Raw genomic sequence first — 23,024 nt, forward strand, 5'->3', positions numbered from 1 at the left:
AAAAAAAATTCACAAATGAGATGATTTTTTTTCAACAAGGGGAAAAGTCATCGGGCTCACTGACCATTCATATTGCTGATCGAAAGATGTAATGGTTTTGAAACTGTGACTTCTTAAAACTGCTATACCTTGAAACAGATAACAGGGCCATGTCCAGTTATGTTACAGCTTTATTTCAAAATGGACCGAATGCATTTTTCCCTCGCAATTCTACACACAAAATGCCATAATGACAACATGAAAAAAAGTTGAGATTTTTAGAAATGTATTCAAATAAATGAATAAAAAAGCAGCCTAAAGTCTTTTTGAATATGCCACAAGGCTTCGCACACCTCGCTTTGTGCAGTTTCACCTATTCCTCTTCCTGTATGGGGATCATTTTCAGATTCTGTAAATACTTTCCGGATGAACTTTATAATAATACAGGAAGCAATGGCGTTCTGTTCTTGAAACATCCACCCATCACCCAGTATTGCGAGGATGAATCGTTTCCAATCGTTTAAAGAAATTCTGACAGTTAGCAGTACCACTTCAAATGTTAGTTATCGTCACTATCATGTTAAGTGTCAGGGTGGTAGTTATTTTTTGTCTTCTCCCATGCCACAGTAAACAAATAAAGAAATAATCCGCAAACGGTAAAAGAACAAGAAGAGAGTGTGACTCGGACAGCAAAGACGCATCGATAATCAAATCTTAAGGTGGCGAGAGAGTCCCAGAGCATACAGTTGAGCTCTTTAGGCCAGCTAGACAGACATTCACAGCAGTGACCATGGCATCTCAGTGTTCTCACAGAAATGGTCACTCAGATATATGTCACTTGTGAAAAAATCTGCCTGTGGCACTTTGACAAGATGGCAAAACAAAGAAGATCTGAGTTTATCTGTGTTTAATTTGGCTTGTAAGTAAGAAGGGCTATACAGCTATTGTCTGCACAGGAGCATTCTCCACAAGCTGCAACTATTCACCAAGGCGACTTCGCTGTCTGTGTGTGTTTGTGTATGTGACCGACAACCCCCCTCATTTTAACTTCAGCCACTGAGTTTAGGGCCAGTTAGATTAGTGATGGGTTGTGTCAAGTCAGAACTTGATGACAGGGAGAAGTAAGCCACACACTACGTTTGCATCCACAAATGAATCTGGTTTACTGAAAACTAGATACTTTGTTATCTCATATTTCTCTGTGAAATCCCATTATACAGTACATCCAAACTTTAAAGACCCTGTAAAGGGAGGTCAGAGATTTGTTTCTAAATATATTAGCCTATGTTTGTAGTTTCTGAATACGTGCAAAGACTGATAAATATATAGTACTGAATTGTGAGGCTACGGCATTAAACCGTTTTTCACTATTTCAGTTTTTAAATTTTTTTGCGGTGTAGCTAAAACAGTGAGGCACCTCGGTGCCGATATGAGTCACCCCTCCCCCATTATATAAGAACTTGAGCGCATCAGCAGTTACCGGGAGCAATTGCAATGTGCAGTTTGCTAGTTAGCGGTGCCTACACCCCAAAAATAGATATTTCCTTTGAATAGTCTGCTGGCGTGGTCGCTTTAGAGCGCCTCATTGTTGGCTGTGATTGTGCGCAGGTCATGGGGAGAAGGAAAAAGAGCAAGGGGGGGGAAAGTCAGAATTGACAGACACAGCATTTTAAACAGTCTTGTTTCAGTTGATTCAATGCAATACTTTCTTTGGTGAATGCAAACGTACTGACGCCTTCTTTTTGATGACCCAAGCGCCATTTTATTGGGAAGAAATGGAAATGCAGCAACTCCAAGTTCTCACATATCAATATGCCAAGGATGAAATACATCAGTCATTTAAAATAAATAAAATGAAAGCTGTGAGCAGCAATGAACTTGCCCTTGTACACCCTTTTTCATGGTGAATGATAATTAAACTATGGCAATATCCTCCACCCACATGAGAGGATGTAGGCTAAAATGTGTCATAATTTAGCGTCAGCCATCTTTCTAGGATATATTCTTCTGACTGAGGATTCGTTGGGCCCAAATGATAAATAATGTGCCCCAAATGGCTGCTTCCAACCTAAATGTCTGACTTTCTGGCTCTAACATAAATCTTATTGCGGTGGTAGGCATTTTTCCTCTTGGTGTGAAAATAAACATTCCCAAAGAGTCTTCAAAGTGATATTAAAAGACATAGAATGCAGAGTCGTACCCAACGCAAAAGAAAAAAAAGTATTTATCCATCTTTAATATCAATCAGTTGTGCCCTGCGATTGGCTGGCAACCAGTTCAGGGTGTATCCCGCCTCCTGCCCGATGACAGCTGGGATAGGCTCCAGCACGCCCGCGACCCTAGTGAGGAGAAGCGGCTCAGAAAATGGATGGATGAATATCAATCAGTGCTTTCCAGTCCAGATCTGATTAGGTAACAGTGCAGAAACCTGGCGGTGCTGCTCAGCTGTAAAGACTGAGGGGTGGAATGCACATCCGGAATGCGCTGGATAAAGAGGTAAACCACAGTATAAACATCGAATGAAAAGCAACTACTGCACACCTCACATGGAACAATTCTGTGTTTTGACGGCAAAGCTCTCGCCCCTCCGTTTTGTCATATTAAAGCCCTCACTCAGTTTATCAAGGAGCAATTTGATGCAAGTGTACTTTACGCCCGACTAAGAAATTTCAAAAATGTAAGCTCTTGATAAGTGACTACCCTGGGGGTCTGCGACCCCCGATACCCACCCACAGACACACTTGTGCAACGCACTATTTTTAAATTGGTCAATTTTTTTAAGGATTTATTTGGGTGTTGATTTTTTTCGGCATGAGACAGACAGGAGCCTTGAGGCCAAAACTCGAGTTTTAGAGGGTGGGGATGTGAGAGATTTTCCTTGCCCTCGGGCTAAGCATGTCACTGTGGTACGGAGAGTACCATACTACAATGGAGCTCTTCCCATTATAGTCTATAACTTCAAATAACCTAACAACTGGAGATCTCTTTGTGACTCCAAATTAACTTTAATTACTATTTACTACTTTAAAAAAATATTTGCATTTACCATCATTTACTGCAATCACCACAAGAAAACATACATTACAAGGATGGTAAACCATATGAGCTTGCTCATCAAGGCATGCGTGTAACCTGCAGCAGTCGAGTTTTTAAAACACACAGTGACACTGCAAAGGCTTTTCTGAAGGTGGGAACAAGCCCAAGCCCGTAAACTGAAAGAGGAGGGATGTATACCTCAAGACCGATACTGGACTCGATTCTGTGGTCCAATTGCTCATCAGGAGGGTCTGAACTGAATATTGGTGGCAACTATGTGCATAGGAGCTCCCTCAAATCATTCACTGCCAGGCCGTTTTCAAAGCAGAGTTTCCCATCTTGCCAGCGGTTTCGGAGGATTTTGACTGATCTTTCAAGAGCCACAGAATATTGTTTTCTGCGAAAATATAAGCACCAGACCTACCAAAAATAAAGAGTGGACTCTCTTGTTTCACCAGAAAAAAAAATGTTCTAGCTTTTTTCTTGTCTTCAGTAATTATTAGTTAATAATTAGCCATTAACTTCAGGTTGGTTCAGATGATATTCAATGCACCATAGTTTATCGGGGTTTTAATAATCTGTAATGAGACAGAAACAAATATGGGTCTCAATTAAGAAGTACGTGGGTGCTTTAGTTTTATAATCTCTCCTCTGCTTGACCCAACTAAGAACAAAACAACTTTTGGCCCATGCCACACCTGGCACAAGTCCAACCCAGCATTTTTTGTGTGTGTATTACAACTAAAAGCCAAACAAGCCAACAGTGCTGAGAAAACTGTAAATTCGCTGACAGAGGTAAAAAGTTCACACAACTGACAAGTTTACTGATGCAATTCTTTGGCATGCTTAGGTGGCAATTTTATAACAATCATAAACGTGTCAATCAAAAATCAGTGGGAGATTCGTAAAGGTGATCTAGGAACGTTGTATTGAGTGGCCAGTTGTATTTTGGGGATCACTTCCAAACCAAGCTGAATTTGTCAAAGACTATTCAGGAAAAGAAAGATTAAGAAGAACCACAGAACAAAAACAAAAATGAGACCAGTAGAGTCACAGTAAAAACAAAATCAATCAACATCCCTGGAAGACTTCTTGACAGCCTCAGTAAGTGCTGACCTCCTCCTATCAGTTAAAGAGGAAAACTGACTGAATTGCTAGTTTACAAACGCTTGTGTGTCTGTAGTGCTTGTCCATCTGAAATTAAACAACCAAGTAATACTGTATCTGACTATTTCCGAAAATGTGTCTTGTGGCCAAGCCATTTTGGACTTTGCTAATTGGGACGTCACAATATAGCTTATTCACATAATAACCGCCCCCATATCAAGTTTCGCTGGTCATGACTTCGCACCAAGGCTGGGCTAAGATTCTCCGTTGTCATTGCACTAATCACACTGAAATAACTGACAAAGTGGAATTGGTGGCTTGATTATCGTTACTCGCTTTATGAGGGCATATGGTGAAATTAGCCAGTGTTGCTCTTGCATAAGTGCGATTCATTTGCAATTCATTCATATGTGCGCAAATATAGTGAAAGATCTAGACTTCTTATTGCCTGTATAGGTAAAGGTGATAAACATAGACAAATCATCAAATAACCAAAAAACTAAAAGACAATATTTTGACTTGAAGCCCACCACGTGTCACAGATTACAAAAGGTTATGAGGAGTCCTCGACATGCTGCAGCTTGTTAGCTTCATAAATCAAAAGGCACATCTTGGTCACATTCCAAGACGTGCTCATATCTAATAAAATAGAGGCCCGCCACTTTGCCATGTAGAATGTCCACTGACAAACTTCCCAGGCTATCAACATTCTTTAGATTCTCCTGCCACTCAGTCAGGACAATATATTGACTGACCAGCGGAAAAAGACCTTGTGGCTATATGTGAAAGAAAAGGGTTACACTTTCACAATGCTCATTTGATCTGATAATTGAAGCTTAGCCTACAAATTAAGTATTTAAGTATGTCTCAGATTGCTTTCACATTTATGAGACTCTGTGATGTGCTTTGGCAGCTTTAGTTGTATGCGGTGCAGTGGAAAGCTGCTAAGCCATGTTGAACTCTGAGACATAAAGCGCAACCTGCTGAGGTAGCACCGTGGTGTCAAAGTAAAGCAACTATCTGTAATTTCCGTCTCCTGTCTCGTTTTGATTAGCCCCTTTTCTGACCTTTGAGTGTGCTCTCCTATACTTACGTACGTTCAAACCGGTGTTTGTAACAGTTAAGAAGCACCAAATCCTTGATTGAAAGGAGAACCTTTTCCACATGTATTCAAATATGACTTTCAATAAGAAGATGACAAGTACATTTTATTGCCATATGAACTCACTATCTCACTCATATATTTACGGTATGACACACCCATCCATGAATGCACACATTTTGCCTGTCTCCACAGGTTGAAGATTTTGCGAAGGAGCTTAGAAGGTGCAAAATCTTCAAATGGGTATGGCCATCCACTCAGGATTCAGCCTATGCAAACAATGCAATCCACTTGAAGAAATATCAATGCAGACAGATGGCTGGGGTTTTGCAAAGACAAGGAATGATAGACCAGAACATTTGACATTTGAAGCAGCTCAGTTGTAAATCTATAGTGAGTACAAGTCTCTATCCTGTGAAGGGCTGTTGAAATTGGTGCAAAGTCCTTACAATGAGAACAATATTATACAAAATGTACTTTTTAGTTCATTGCATATTGTTCATTGTATAAAAATAGTCAGGTATATCGATGGTATAAATTTGGCCTACAGCATAGACTAGGAATCAACAGACCAATCATGATAACGTTTTTGGATGACATCTCCGTATCTGCCTGTGTGTGAAAATGGCTTCAAACACATCCGACAACAGTGCTGGAAGCACGGTTATTTATCCAGTTGAGCTAATAAAGACAACAGCATGTCCATATCAAACAGTCACACATCCTCCCTGCTTTCCTGGTTGCTCCTGAACTTCATGGGGAATGCTAGGCGCTAAGCGAATATACTCCGAGTCCCTACCGTGTTATTAGGAATCCCACTTTTCCATCAGCCCCTTTGCAACATGATTGGCTCCTGCATCACTGAAAGGGCAAGATGTAACAAGCTGATCATTCCAAATGTGTATCAAATTTTTACAAAATTAAAACAATCAAGTTTGTTATGGCTAGTTTTAGGGCTAAGGTTGGGGTTAGAAGTGGGCTACTGTAGGTCAGGGTTAGGATTAGGGTGGGCACGGTTAGTGGGATTCATATAAACGCCACCACACTGAAGTCTGGATAAAGCAAGCACTTATTTTGCAGCGGCGCATGTCCTGTAGCCAATCATACTGGACCAGGGCGTGTCGTGCCTAGAACATGAGTGGGATTCCTAATGACATGTCCCTACTAGTTACTAGCTGTGGCTAGGTAGCTAGTGCGGCTAAACTCTGTTGTTTTTGTTGTTTTGCTAACGGACTATAACATTAATTCAGAAATACTTCCATTACAATTTTTAGTTTTCAACAAGTTTAAAATCTCCATATTTACCATTACCGTGAAGCGATTCAATTTATACTGTGATATGAATTTTAGGCCACATCACCAACACCCGGCACGGTGGACGACTGGTTAGAGCGTCTGCCTCACAGTTCTGAGGACTGGGGTTCAATCCCCGGCCCCGCCTGTGTGGAGTTTGCATGTTCTCCCCGTGCCTGCGTGGGTTTTCTCCGGGCACTTCGGTTTCCTCCCACATCCCAAAAACATGCATGGTAGGTTAATTGACAACTCTAAATTGCCCGTAGGTGTGAATGTGAGTGCGAATGGTTGTTTGTTTGTATGTGCCCTGTGATTGGCTGGCATCCAGTTCAGGGTGTACCCCGCCTCTTGCCCGATGATAGCTGGGATAGGCTCCAGCACGCCCGCGACCCTTGTGAGGAGAAGTGGCTCGGAAAATGGATGGATGGATCACCAACACCTACTGCCCACCAATCAAGTGTGACATTAAACAACCAAGTAAATTTTTCATCTGACTATTTCTCCAAAATAGTCTGTGAGCAAGCCATACTGAATTTTGACATTACAATTCAGCTTATAGACATAAAAACGACCCCTACACCGAGTTTCTCCGCCCATGATCGGGCAGCTAGGCTGGGCGAGACCATCTTCCACGCCCACCCCTTGAAAATTGTACTTGACGTATATACGTCGGTGGCAGTAAACAGTTGAATTCCAGTTGACGAACATAAACATTGAAGGCAGTGAATGAGTTAAGAAACCTCAAAACCATTTTAAACTGTGAAAAAAAATGCATAATAAGGCTCCTTTAAGACATTCACCAGTATAGCCTGCCAGTTAATTTGAGTTGACACTTTAATCTCCTTTAATAAATTGAAACAATGACGGCGAGAGGCTGAAGTTTTGCCGATGGCTATATCAGAGGCCCCCAGAAGATGAAGAGAAGCGAGTGTGACAAAGAGGCCTTTCATCCACAAGACAATATCAGGGCCGTCAATTAGTACAGGGAAGATTAGAGTCCAGGGTGCCGGCATTCATTGTCCCCCCTCTTTTGGGCACAAAAAGAAAAGAAAAAAAATCAAATCATACTCTTCCTCTGTTTCAGATTAAACCAAGCACAGGCATGTTATAATCCACGTGATGGAGCTTTAGGGGGCTGGTGCAGCAACCTGATTTCAATTGAACTTAGTGAACCAACTGAAAAACCTCACAGCCCAACGTGGGGACGTCGGAGGCTGGTATTTTAAAAACATATAGTAACAGTGACAACGCATAACGCCGCAGCTTAAAAAGTAACAGCATTGCACGTTGCTGTGTAAATATGGTTCACGGGTCCAAAGTAAACTTGGTCAAAGCGCTGCCACTTCTTGAGACACTGAAGTGGAAGAGCTCCACCCAAGCAAGCATCTATAGGTATTCCTTCCCTCAGGCATTAATGGACTAGCAACCTCATCATACTTTCAGAGTTCACAGATGGAACAATGATAAGGGAGCCAGAGGCTAAGGGCATGAGTGTTTCTTAGCTTTGGAAATAGACAGGAATAACATGCGACCACAATTGAAAGCAGAAATCTGTTACGTTTCTATGATTCTTTATTTATTTACACAAAAACAACAGCTACTCATTTACTCTCAAAAAGGCCAATGTGGCAGCCAGCAGCTCTTGGTGAGTTCACTCTAACAGAAATGTGTGGTGTAATTTTACAACAAAATGGATGAGGGGGATGTGAAGTGACGTGATCTAACAAGAGTCTTTCGAGCAGAGTTGGGGAGGCTTGAGTAAGACTTAAGTTGCCAATTTTAGGACTTGGGACTTGCTTGGCGAAAACTTATTAAAGACTTGACTTTGACATTGATTTGAACTACTGTATGACTTGCCTAGTCTTGCCTTTTCTACATTTGAAAATCTGGACTTTCAAGATAGTCTGCCATTTGTTTTGTTTACGAAAGAAAAGTCTTTTTTTTTTTTTTGTGTAGTGCACGCAAACCTGCCCACCAACCAATATGCTATGATGCAGAGTACAGAGTCCACCTCATGCAGGAAGTACCATTGAAAATGATGATGTCTGGTTTCAAGGATTATGGATTTGACAAAATCAGGAAAAATAGAATGACAACATGCAAGGTTTGCAACTCAAAGATAAGAGACAACAACTCTGACAGCTAACTTCATCTGTCTGAATAAAACCCACAAAGACAAGGTCGGTTAACTTCACAGTTTAGCTCACCGATAGATGGTCGAACATGAAATAAACTTCATGTTGGTTATGCGTTTTGTTGAGAAGACACTAAGCAATAGACAATACAGAGCCTGGTTAGGGACCATTAAAAAAGTGAATTGCATTAGTACAAATGCGTTACGACAACAAACTAATGTAGCTAATGTGCAAATATAAGTTGTGAAGATTGTATGGCTTGATTTATGACTTCCTTAACCTAAGTAATGACTTGACTCAACTTGCTTGAAAATCAGTGGGGCCTCCACTTGACTTGCTTGATTTTTGCCGCAGTAACTTGTGACTTTGTTGCACCTTTAAGGTTAAGACGTGAGACTAAGTCGCACATCAGCATTCTAGGTGATATTAAGTAATGTTAAGTAAAGCTTCTCATCTGTGTAATTACTAGTGCTCAGATAGATAAAAATAAAAATTACACCCAGGACAGGTTACGAGCTAATTGCACATGAGAGGAATCCATCCATCTATTTTCGATGACACTTGATCTCATTAGGGTCACGGGTGAGCTGGAGCCCATTCTAGCTGACTGTGTGAGAGAAGCAGGTTACACTTTGGACTGGTCACCAGTCAATTGCACATGAGAGGAATCAAAACTGTCAAAATCCCAAATTTACAACTGAGTAATATTTGTCTGCCTGACAGTCGAGAGTTTATTGGTTAGAGTCTCAGCTCAAGCCTTCCTGTGGGGGTTTCAGTTGGGATAGGGATTTTTTTTTTATTCACATAGAATAGTAAATGTATTGACTCAGCAGTGACACAAGAGGCTAAATGTGGCAGATTTGGCTCTTTTTTTTGTTTTGTTTTGTTTTTTTGTTTGTTTGTTTGTTTGTTTGTTTTGAGATTAAACATCTGGTCCCAATGAACCATGAACATTTTTGGGTGTACCAAAGGAATAAATGGGAGTCTTAGCAGGCTAAAAATGAAAATTGTCATATATATATTGTAATGACAAGCATACACAAAAAGAAGTGCAAAGGCATGAAAAAGTCAAACACACAAAAGTTCAAAGTGACACCAACAGATGAATTTTAAAGTTAGAAATTAGTGTTGCAGTCTTCTGTTCTGCTTTCTACATTCAGGACAGGAAACAAGTTGCAATAAATCTACATGGCAGTCTTGCTGAGACCAAATAGTAAACTCAAGCTATGAAACCACGGGGTTGAGTTGAGCATGACAGTAACAGAGTTTCATGGGGACTTTCCATCTCTCAAATGTTCAGTGAAGGAGAGAATTCACTGCAGCCTTACGAACCCACCTTGTAATAAAGTACTTTCAGCAGATGAATGTGCCCCGCAAATCTTTCACTGGACCTTTAAATATTTAACATCCTCATGGCTGACCCATGACCCCCCTCCCTCGATCTAAACCTCTCAATGGATGGCACCGTGCCACCTGGCCCAAAGCAACCGCAGAGTGAATAGAGGGCACCCTTTATTGTCTGCAAACTCACGATTCACACAATTACAAGTTATGAGCAACTGAGATATTCATTTGAGGGTGATAAATGAAGACTCTATAAACCACAACCACCTTGGAAATTATCCTTCCTAACTTGCTGGTGCAGTAAAAAAGGCAAACGTTTGGGGTACAGGGACCCCTTACAGGGGAGAAATGTTTCCAAAGACACCCTCAAAATCCTAACACCAATTTAAATACAATATAGGTTAGGTATAGGTATTGGTATAGGTCAAAGGTTGCCTATTTTTGAGGAAAAAAAGCCATAAAGTGCGGATTTTATGAGAATAATATTTTTTCAAAACAAAAACGTCTTTGTACAGAGGAATCCTCAAACCTTTTGTGTCCAGGGACTCCATTTTTCCAAGAACCCCCTCGTAATCCTAAAGCCAATTAAAATAAAAGAATACTGCCATGCGGTGCTCTTTCATGCCACAGTAATTAAAAAGTTGCCTATTTTTGAGAAAAAAATATGTAATGTTACGATAAAAAATATTAATACCTTTTAGAGAAAAACATTTGAAATGTTATGAAAAGTCTCATTTTTTTTCAAAGAAACCTGATGTAATCTTGACATGGACATGGCCATATTTTGTTGGGATTAAAAATTGTCATTGTACGAGAATAAGGTTGTATTTTTCCAAGATAAAGTCGATATTAAATTCTAAGTTTAACAAGGAAAGAAAGATGTTTAAACATTTAGAAAAAGACTTTATTCTTGTAATATTATGCATTTTATACTGGAAAAGACACCTTTAATTTCCATTAAAAAAGTATTTATAAAAAAAATTAAAAAAACAACAATGCTGTGGTTTTCTGTTGTTGAAAAAATAAGACTTGGATGTTGGATTGAAGTGATGACACTTCACAATCATATCAGAGCTTTTATTAGGGAGACATAATTGGTTTATTGTGATTGTTTTATTGCCGCACTTGTTGTCTTATGTAGGTATGCACTTTTTTAAAAATGACACAACATATTGTAATAATTAATTGCAAATCATTTTGCACAACCCAAGCTACGAATTGCTTCCCCACAAGGGTTCGGGGACCCCAGTTTGAGATCCATCGTATGCATCCTACCTATTATTTTACTTCTAATGTGACCATACCCAAGGAGGAAATCTCAGCAAATCCCCCTTTTGTCACAAGAGCCTGAGACTTGATGATAATCTGCCCGGCCGATGGGATTCTCTTCAATTCACACCCCCATGGTGTGAGATTTGGGAAGGGGTGAAAAAAAAAAGAGAAGTGCCTCACAGACGTAGCAACTCTTGAGGGACGGGTGAATGACCGGAATCCGCAGACGCTTTGAAAGGCAGTCTGCGAATCGCAAGAGTCAATCAGAAGATAAGACGACGCGGAGAGCAAAAGGAGGGATACATAACAGCGAGTGAAGTTTGAAACGCACAATGGCATTCCCAGGAGGGGCCTCATGAAATCTTGAATGGTCCATTCACTCATTTTTAAAATGCATTGAGTGCATTACCGTTGCTTCTATTGACCAGCGTTCACATCTGGCACTTAAAATATGCTTAAACTCACGCGTAAATCTGTGAAAAAGCTCATGGAATTTCATTCAAGTCTCACTAAATATATCCTAAAAAGGAAAATTTGGTGACATAGAGTTCTCAAGAACATGTAAAAGAGTAGAGGGGTGGTCTCCTGTTTCATGTCATGTGTTCAGCAGGCTGTCGGTAAGGATAAGAGAACACTCCCTAAAGCGAGAGAGGGACAAAGTGCCAGGTAGAGGGATCCGGTTTCCTTCCGCAAAGGCCAAGTGTGTTCTTGTGGTGGAAAAGTATGCACCTGATAGCTAAGGGGACGAACCGACCACACACCCTAACAATAAATTAAAATTCATCTTTGTCAAAGTAGTCTAGGCTACGTATTGATCTGTACCACCTCAATATTGAGACATGACAGTTGAAGGTGTTCACCCATGACAGTTCTTTGCGGGGGTTGGGGGGGGGGGGGGGGGGGGGGGGTTATCAAGCTTGCAGTCCTGTCAAATATTGTCAAATCATTTCCATGGATCATGAAAGTCTTTGTTCTTGGAGTAAAGGCAAGTCAAGGGAGACATATTATGTGTCTTAGTAACCTGTGACATGCTTTCATACTGAAATTAGCCCATTTTGTGGGGGCAGGCCCAGTCTCATCCAAGTGAGCAACTGTGTACCCCGCTCTACATACTGCGAGGCTAAAAACAAGTCCAGCTTTTGTTCCCATAACGACTGGGGGGTTTGGGGACTAGAGCGGCTTCTACTTGAGCCCAGAGTGTGGCAATAAACGTAATGACAATAAAAACATGTTCACTTGTGGAAGCAGCACTTCAGATACTACATTACATGCACTTGACAATTAGTGTGGATAGAGATCACAATGACAACTTGACCAACCAATCAAGTATATGCTCCGTATCAGAAGCTAAGGCTGTTAGCTAAAGCTAATCTGTGCAACCCAAAAAAACTGATTGCAGCTCGGCTGATGATTTGCCTTTGACATGATAAAGTTTCAAATCATGACGCATCAGAAGGGATTGCTCACACACACATCTTCATAAATAGGCAGCTCACAAAAGATTAACTTGGTTGTTTAATTTCTCACTTGATGGGTGGGCAGGCACTTCAGAGATCCAACTATTTGTGTACAAGCAATTAATTCATTCACTTCAAGTCATTTGGAAGCAGAATTCCCCATATTGCCATGCTGTTTGAGAGTGCTTTGACTGCAAGACACACAGCATATTGTTTTCTGTGACAATATAAGCACTGAACCTGCCAAAAGAAAGAATATTCTTTCTTTCACTTGTTGTTAGCGTTTTCCGTTCATTAGTAATCAGTAGTAGAACATGGGTTGGTTTCACCAAAAATCCGTGTTTCTGACCAAAGAAAAATGAAGAAAACAAGCTTTTTGTGAAAACAAACCTGTCAAGCAGAATAGTGTTTTGATGCTAATTTCTTTCACTTTTGTGACACCTCAATCTATAAAACAAGAAAACCATGACTGAGAAAGAGCTTTTAATGGCAAAATAATAATTGATTTACAGATATACAACTATGAATAACGTGTGGCTGTTTTTTTTTTACATGCCGTTCATCATTCACTCCATGAACTGCGTCATCTTTTGTCACACTTTGTACTACCTATCCCGACACATACTCTGATTATACCATACACATACATACTATGTTCTAGTTTGAGGTGCCTAAACTTGTCCTTGAGCCGAGATTCACCACCTAATCTTTATCTTCTACTCAAAAACTGTGCTGATCTCAAATCCAAAGTGATGCAAGGCCACCATCTACAGGTATCTGTTAGTCTTTACAGTTGTTTACAAACTTGAATTTCACAGCCAAGACCCTCTTCTATGCCTACTCATTGAACACCGTACTTGATAAATATATACGTTGGTGGCAGTAAACGGTTGGATTCTAGTTGATGAACATACTTTAAAGGTCCGTAGGAGTGAATGGGTTAAAAAGTAACATTTTCCACAATATGGCCCCTTTAAATCAAACTTTTGTACAAATTTTACAAGTAAGAGGTATCTTTGAATATAAGCAGATGAAGTAACGAAAAAGTCGGCTTGCTTTGCTTCTTGGACCACTTTTTTTTTTCAGCAAAACATGCATAAAACGAAGGTGTCACACCTCCAAGAAGCGTGAATCGAGTTGAAGCTGGGAAAGACAACCAGATAAGTGAGGGTTTGCCACAAACAGGAAAGAGGTGCTGAGAGCTGAGAGAGCACTCAGTGTGCCATTAGTGCTGGAGACAGTTGGTCGTACTGAACAAGTGGCCATGTAGACCCTCTGCTTTTGCAAAACAAGTAACAATTATGGTATAGCTCTGTATTTTGACACTGCCAAACTGGCATTTTGACATAAGGGTCCACATGAGGGACAAGAAGGCGAGAGCATTTGAAACTGACGTGGAAGCACATAAAAATACAAATAACAGCTGTTGGTTATTGAAGGAGACATATTATGTATTTTTTCACAATTTGAAAAAAATGACATGTCTGTGAAATGCTCTTGTCAAAATACCCCAAGGTACGTCCCATTTTTATGCAAATGAGGAACTGCTCATCCTGCCACATACAATGCTGTGCCAACGGCGAGTATGGATTTTGTTAACAACTAGGGGCGGAGCCAAGGGTGGCTGCACTGGGAGCCCCCCAATCTAAAAAAGCTACTGTGAAGTGCACGCAAGCCCCCACAAAGACAGCACGGATTGGATGTACACTTGTGCCTTGAGATACGAGTGATCTAACTTCCGAATCTTTTGTGGTTCAGACCATTTTTGGCTTTGAAACCGTTCAACCCCTGAAGCAATGGATATTGGAACACAAGAGGTGGAGCACCATATGTAGACAGACAATATAATAGTACTCACAGGGATATATTTTCTTTATCCTCTGCGAAGAACGACTAATAGTAGTGCAGCTTACGAAATACTGACTCGTCTTCAGGTATATCCGGATGTCTGTATTATACTGCCACCATGTGGCCAAGGCGCGCACGCATGAAGGAACAGCACGATGTCCATTGAATTGAAGCAAAAAGTGTGAGAACAACTGCTTCATTCTTTACATTCTATTTATTTATCATTACTGTATGTTTTTATAAAGGACAATATATCTAATTGAAAAACACTACATATTTTTGGGTGAAGGCTAGAACAGATTAATAGCATTTCCATTAATTTCAATGGGGAAAGATGATTTGAGACAATTTGAGATACAAGTGTTTGCAGTTACAAGCATGGTCACGGAATGAATTAAACTAATATCTCAAGGCACCACTGTATTTTCCCTCATGGAGCCAGCATTTCATTACAAAGCCGCTGAATTACTCTCGTCAATTAGTGTAACAGATCAATATATGTGGCACATAGAGCGGAAAAATAAGCAAAACACAAAAACGAAACTCCCATGTTGACTACTTCATCGAGTAATCACTTATGTGCTGCTTGTCAGAAGCTAACAATGCTGGTTAACGCTAATCTGTGCATATAACAAAACTCAATGCAACTCTGCTAAAAGAAAGTGCAGAAAGTGGTGAATCTTCACACAGCCTTCCTGTCAGGTCAAAGGCAAAGAAACTCAGTATGGGAGTGCTTATTATATAAACTAGCCCCATCTGGGCTTTGCTTGGTTGTGTAATTTAACGCTTGATGGATGGGCAGGAGCTCCAGAGACGTCACTATTTGTATACAAGCAATTAAAAATGTCACATTTCCAAATTTTGTCCCCTGTGAAGGTTATGCCATATGTGCTATCTTTTTAAAAAAATCAGCAGTTGGAAATGACTAACTAGTAAAAAGAAAACTCAATGACAAACAACTCAAACCTTTCCCTAAATGTTTCCACCACGTACGTGGACTAATTTAAACAGTGTGTGTGAGTGTGTGTGCGTGTGTGTGTGCGTGCAGGCAGGGAGGTTTTGAAACTAGGCCATGTTTTTCAATGTCCTGAGCAGATATGGAGATTTGCAACGAAATCCAGATGGGTCAATCGAAGTAACCAAAGCAGGATGTGTTCACAAAAACACATCCAACTCAAGGTAAACTACACCAAATAGATCGAATTTCTCAAAGAGGGCTTATCCTACCAAGATATGTTGTGTTTGTAACTTGTGTTATTGTGTGGTCCCGTCTGCGGCGCAAGTTTTTTTATTTTTTTTATTTTTACAAGAGACCCGACAAAGCCTATAAACAAAGAAGAATGTGCAACCTTCCGAACCGTGTAGAGTTAACCAACTTCGATCTTGGTGAGTGACACACACCTACATACAAAAAAGTGGTCTTGGATTGGACTGAGCACATGGAAACAGGGAGTGTTAATCCCTCGCGTCAAGGTTGTACAAATGCGAAGAAAACTGAGCCAATAAGGGAGGTGCACACCAATTTGATTGACCCCCCCACCTCATTCTGCAAGTATAAACCTGGCTACCCTGACGCTCCGAGATAGAACCCATCTTCCTAGACAGAAGAGTCTTAATGACCTTTCAAAATACATGCGACGGAGATGGCGCCTCTGAGCCTCGATGCGCGGCACCTCATGGGGGTGGTCGATCATGAATAAGTGTGTTTACTGACCAGTAAATCCATGGATTAGACATCACAAGGTTCAGTGAGTCAACAGAATCTGTGCACAGCCGGCCCATTTATTTCATTTGTGGGTTACAATGATCTAAAAAGTGTTGTTATATCCCCATTTAAAATATGCCGCAAACTGCAGTTCCATTCCAAAATGTCGCTTTAAACCTTTTGTTTTTTGGAGGGCAGCAGTGGAAACAATCGAACATGGCAGCACGCTTTCATGGTGCGAGACCTGCTCCATATGTTAAGTGCCTTGAGATCAATTATGCTGTTTCGTTGACTTGACTACCCATAATGCATTGCGTTTTGATCACATACTTTCACAAACGCAAGAAATTCTTGATGTTGCAGCAAATCCACAGGTTTGTTTGAAAAGGATGTAAAAAAACAAACTTTACGCCGATCTGATCTGTGTTATCGGTATCGGCCGATAATTAGCATTTTCTGCTGATCGGCTTTCATGTCATAATTCGGCGATCCGATCAATGACGTCATTAATCGGCTCCACACAAGACATTTAACTCCGCGCCGCCGTTGCATATGAATCCAAAAGCTAGTTTATTTTTAGCTTTGTCGCATGTCTTTTGGCGCAGTACTGTAACTATCTGACAATCAATAAAGTGTTTTTCCATCTTGTCGGTTAAAAACACGTCATCGGTGTGGGACTATTTTGCGGTGTCTCAGACAAACAACACGTAAGTTATTTGCCGTCTGTGCATAACTGAAGTATGTTGTGGGGAACGTCATCTAAATGCTTCAACACAAATTTGATCGGGCACCTGAAGAATGTACACAAGGAGGAGCATGCCACGTTCAAGCAACACAGCGTTGAAAAAAAAAAAAAAAGGAAAAAAAAAGGAAAAGCCAAACGTACGCAAACTCTGGACAACACCCTTCCATATAGCTGGGACAGTGAGAAAGTTAGAGTAAGCATGTCATTAACAGTATTTATTAAAGTAATTAATAGTTAGATAGGCTCCAGCGTCCCGTGACCCTAACCAGGATAAGCGGTGTTGAAAATGGATGGAATTTAATTGCAAAAAAGTAATTTAATTACAGTAAGTTAGCACCCATTATTTCTGTCATGTTGTAATGTTGATCTGACCTAAACTTATGTCAGTGGCCAATCATTGAATGCCCCCTAGAGGTCATTGATGTTTTAACCTTTGTCTAAAATGCTAGAGAATAATTTGAGCTGGGACGGACGGCGAGGGTAGCGGGCGGGCGGTACAGAAATGGATGGATGGATGGCTATAGTACTCAGTATACAGTACACAATAAAAGTATATACAATAAATGAACAAGTCATGTAAATGGACACATTGCTCCATCTTGTGATCAGATCGGTGATCGGTTATCGTTTTTTAAACTTGCTGATTGGTGATCGGCCCCAAAAATCCTGATCGTGTAAAGCCTAGTTTCGGCCATTTTAGTTGTTCTTGTTGAAGTAATTTTCACCCAACCCACTCCTAGAGGAGATGACACAATGCTGACTAAGTCTATCAGCTCCTTTAATATCTGGGTGTATTTTTCAGTATTATATTTTTTTTATATTTCGTGAATGCCCGCACAGGTGTGGGTTTCTTCTGCCACAGTTTGTCAGGAGAGGAACACTTCTTAAAAAATATGTCTTTTATAACAAAATACAACACTACTGTAGATTGATACTCAGTAGAGCCCAGATTCCGCGAAGCTATAACATGTTAACCTCAAGTGAATACATTTACATGCACAAATGAATATGTTTACTGACATAGTTGGGTCTCTCCACTTTGTCCAGCTTCCATGTGAAGCCCCAGTTTACATGCACTAAAGCAGATTTGCAGATTTCTTAACAAGGAAGTGGTTGCTTGTTGCTACTTCCTAACTGGTATGAGCGGAAAGGTAAATGGATAACTGTATAACTCTTGTTCTAACTCTAATGTTCTTTTTTGCACAAAGGAGATCTGACTCTCGGTTATGGTGGAGCATAAAGACAGAGAAAACAAATTACAGATCTATAAATAAAGTATGAAATAAGATATATAAATAATATTTAGTTAACCTGATACACTAATACGTTTTGTGGACGGTCTTAACACTCATGTATAATTTTTCATTCGGGATGCTATTATGCTATTATTTATTTTCATTTTTAATTTGTTAGTGAAGAGAAAAATGCTGTTTTGGTGTCACATGGGATAGCTCGCCTGTGTTCTTGCAGCTCAAAAAGGAGACCCCCAAAGCCAACTGTGATTTTTAATGTGGCATCTAATTCAGCCATTAAATGGCACAGCGGGGTGTCCCCTTGCAAGCGCTACGCCCTCCGCCCCCCTTCCTCATCCTGCTACCCTTTAGGCAAAACCACCGCTGGGTGCATGTCAAAGATCACATGACAATAGGGATTCCTGACCCAGCCGGGGACTGGGAATGAATTAGACCCTAATTCAAGCATTTCGCATGCAGCACTGCGGCCTGGGACAGAATGGAAGGATTTGCAATCAGGACACGCACACACACACTGGAGACTATGTCATGTTGTCTAAGAGTTACATTTATGATTTAATAGCACACGAAGGATCACTGGTGGGCGCTTAAACATAGAAGACGCAACATAAATGAGTGGCCAAAGCCAAGAGCTGTCTGACTTTATCAATAAGTACCTGAGCCACTCAACTCAATTTCACTCACTTTTTTACTGCCCATTACTCAAATTAGCCTAAATGATGGCAAATGTACGATTAACTTTTGGAGAAGGTTGCCTTGAATATTCTTATTCATTCGTGTCACTTCATTCTCAGGGCACTAGATCAATCGCAACTGGACATCCAGAGCAGTCCAGTTGCGATCGACTCAATGCCATGAGCACTTTTGAAGGAAGACAATTTGTCATAAAGTGGTACTTCTACGGAAACATCACTGAAGACAATTAAAAAGACAGTTTTACAGGAGTCCAACAACGTAGTATTGCTTGCATCAGAGATAAGTTTGAAGCAAATGGAACTGTTCAAGATGTCTGTCAGCAATGTTCTGGAAGACCTCCAACATCCAACAGCCCTCCAAGTGACGAACGATTGGTGAACGAACTTGTCCTCTGAACCCCAAAGAAATCCATACAACAATCAGGTTGTGAAAGAGGAATCCCAAAATCGTCTTTATCGCACGTTGTAGTGCGACTGGAAATGAGTAATGGCCAGGACGCTGAGTACATTTTTGGGGGACACCCTGTTCTGACCTTTACAATAATCTGCGTTTATGCGGTAAATCCATGGAGGTCTAAAACTCAGACCGAACTCACCCACGACTCATCTGTGACTTTTCCGTATCTTCCCCCATAAGCCTGAGGGGTCTGATCACTTATCAATCAAATATTAATCAAGATCCTCTCAATTTCATGTCCCTATCAACTGACAGTGCAACAAAACATTGGCGAGATTAAGTACGTACCACCAATTAATTATTGAACAACAGAAGAGATTTGTTTCATTCATTAATACTTTGTGTGTCCTTGTTGGTTTCAACGCCAGGCGTAGGAAGCCTGTGGTTCGGGCAAAAAACACAAGAAGCAACATTTTGTGGTCATATTAAGAAAATGAATGAAAACTAGACTTTGGACCGGCGGCACGGTGGGTGACTGGTTAGAGCATCTTCCTCACAGTTCTGAGGACTGGGGTTCAATCCCCAGCCCCGCCTGTGTGGAGTTTGCATGTTCTCCTTGTGCCTGTGTGGGTTTTCTCCGGGCTCTCCGGTTTCCTCCCACACCCCAAAAACATGCATGCAGGTTAATTGAAGACTCTAAATTGCCCGTAGGTGTGAATGTGAGTGCGAATGGTTGTTTGTTTATATGTGCCCTGCGATTGGCTGGCAACCGGTTCAGCACTCCCGAGACCCTTGTGAGGATAAGTGGCTCGGAAAATGGATGGATGGATAGACTTTGGACCACAAGGAAATGTGTGTATGTTGGAAATACAACTCTGGCCTTGAACAAATAGAACTTCTGTTGACTTGTCATGTCTAAATCTACTAATGTGGTATTGCAGCTTTGTGATACACGGAATCTGCGATTTAGGCTGGCTTCACACTCTCAAGTGGCATAACTCGGATATGCATCACGTCATCGTCAATAGAAAATAAATGAACAGTATATCCTCAGATCGCATTCAGCACTTTTCCAAATAGAATATCGGCCAATGAGCCTACAGACACAGATCGTATATACTCTGTCAATGGCTGCATGACATCGTCGAAATACACCAATCGCTGATGCATATACTCCGAAGTCTGCGCAACTAACACAAATAAACACGTATAAAAAAACGCTGTAAATCAAAACTACGTAGAGCTGCGATTCCCAAACCTTTTTACATCATTATGCAGTTTAAACATTAACACTGTGTTGAAATCTAGGAAAATGTAAAAAATAATAATAATTCAATTCAAATGTAACGCAGACAAAAGACAAAATAAGCGTTTGATAACAAACAGATCTAAAATACGAAATGTTGAACTTAGAAGTCAAATACAACTGAACTGTACTTAGCACCACTAGATGGAGCCTTCGGGAAATAGAATCATACCCCAGAATCCTAAAAATCTCATCTCGTAATTTACAAGGGAATTGGGCACTTTGACCTGCAACGTAACCCATCCTAAATCAATGTCGAATGGGAAATGGCACTCATAACTTATTGTGATTACAGATGTATTTATTAATATCTATCTATCTATCTATCTATCTATCTATCTATCTATCTATCATGTAAAACTGGCCACTACATTCCATAATCACACAAAGGGGAGTATCCAAGTATTTCATTGGGGGGGGGGGGGGGGGGGGGTCATTCGTCTACTTTTGACAATGCACAAAACAAGTGCTAAAAGTCTAAAAGTCTTACTGTACTTCTTACCTGTCCATTGCGTTGCAGCCCGGCTTGCAAAAACGAGAAGGTAGCACAAAAAACGCTCCAGCCCTGAGGTACACCTGCAAGAAGAAAAAAAAATACCTCAACTTTCGTATAGAGAAGCTGCAAACATTGAGAGGAATAACGTGGATGTACCTCATCGTCATCTTTCTTGCGCCGCACTCGAGCCAAGAAGCAACATGGATTTTTGACGGTGCACAAATGTCCACTCGTTCCCGGCCGGCGGCGTCGCTCCTCCAGCTGATGCACACACAGACACCGCAAGAAGTGAGTAGAGTGTGGGGTCGACTGGTGGACCCGCTCGCAGCGCCCACCGGGGACTTCCGCCAGGTCCTAAAGGAGGAACTGTTTCCTGCGCGGGGGCTCCTAGGTGTGTCTTGCCCCCACTTTCCCCACTGCTTTTGGAGAAAATCCGTCGCAATTTCATATTTCACAAGTGCAAGGAGTACTCACTCTTCGTACCTGCGTAGAAGTATAGATACTTGCTTCCAGGAGTCTAAATCTTGTGTTTAAAAAAAGAAAAGAAAAGACTAGTAATAGTAATGATTCAACTCCTAAAAGGAAGACAAGTACAGACTGAAATGTAGGAGACTTGATCCAAAAATAAAAATTAATAAAACAAAAATCATTAGATTGCCACGAAAATGTTTTTTTTTTATAGAAAAAAAAGTCAGAATCATAGTAGCATAGAGTTGTCGTTTTTCAAAAAAAAGTAAAAAGTACCAGCATTAAGTTGTTGTATTTTGAGGAAAAAGTAATAAGCGGGTGAGCATAAATTTGGAATATTGCTGGTTGGATTTGTTTTATGGGTGAAAAATAAGTTATAGTATTAAAGACCGATAAAAGTTAATTCAGTGATTTGTTTGTAAATACTGTACATTAAATATGTTTGAAGTGCTGAAAACAAAGACTGACAACTATGTAGTCCTCATTTTGAAGACATAGCAATAAACTCTTATTAGCCATTTCAGTTATCCAGATTTTTTGGGTGTGACTAAAACCAAACCCAAGTGTGCACTTGGGCTTTTCTGTCATTAGTCGGCTCGCCCCTACTATACGTATACCAGGGGTGTCAAACTCAAATTTACGGAGGGCCAAAATTCAAAATTGGGACAACGTCGCGGGCCAAATTCAATATTTAATGAAAAATCACTGCGATGTGCATATGTTTCCCTTCTCTGCAGAAATGTAGCGTAAGTTTATCATATGACAACAAACTTAAATTTTGCTTAAACACTGAATCTCGAATAAAAAAAACTTTAATATTATGAACACATGAGAAATCAAATTTGCGATAAAAGACATCAGTGGTATTTTTTGTTTTTATTTAAATAGATAACATGAATTCTTCTGTCTCTCTATCTTCATCTATCTCCAACTACCTTTCTTTTTGATGTCAATCTTTTTTCAAAGGCCAACAACAAAACAACCCAAAAAAAATAAGAAAATAAAAAGCCAAACTTCAAACTATCAATAGTCCCTGCCTCGGAGTTGATAAAGGGCATTAAAAAATACATTAATTAAATTATGTTATATTCTTTGCTACAGCCACATTGCTACGCACATGACAAACAGGTCTCTCTTTTACTTTAGTGAACAGATAATCTGCCTCCCACCTGTCTTGGAAGTTAACTGTTTTCCATCTTTCGTTTGGCCATTTTTGGGAAGGGGAAGTGTAAATTTGCTCGAGGAGACTGGTAGCATAGTTGCTAACGACAGCAACAGAAAGCGAAGGGGCACTCGCCTGTCTAGAATTATGGGCCAATACACTAGCAAAGCATTCTGGGATTTGTAATATTAGTGGCGCATGTGCTATATACTGACAGACCAGCT

At 40.5% G+C, this 23,024-nt stretch overlaps 1 protein-coding gene across 1 annotated transcript in view; it reads right to left on the reverse strand.

Moving 5' to 3' along the window:
• col18a1a (collagen type XVIII alpha 1 chain a) overlaps window positions 1–21,548 on the reverse strand; it is a 74,705-nt gene extending 53,157 nt beyond the window's left edge. The window contains exons 1-2 of the mRNA XM_061792586.1: window positions 21,327–21,548; window positions 21,177–21,250 (exon numbers count right to left, since the gene is read on the reverse strand). Coding sequence (XP_061648570.1) covers window positions 21,177–21,250; window positions 21,327–21,337 — 85 coding nt within the window. The 5' untranslated portion in view covers window positions 21,338–21,548. The remainder of the gene's footprint in view (window positions 1–21,176; window positions 21,251–21,326) is intronic.
• Window positions 21,549–23,024: the final 1,476 nt, after the last annotated feature.

This window comes from Phyllopteryx taeniolatus, chromosome 12 (assembly GCF_024500385.1).
Source record: "Phyllopteryx taeniolatus isolate TA_2022b chromosome 12, UOR_Ptae_1.2, whole genome shotgun sequence".
Lineage (NCBI taxonomy): Eukaryota > Metazoa > Chordata > Actinopteri > Syngnathiformes > Syngnathidae > Phyllopteryx > Phyllopteryx taeniolatus.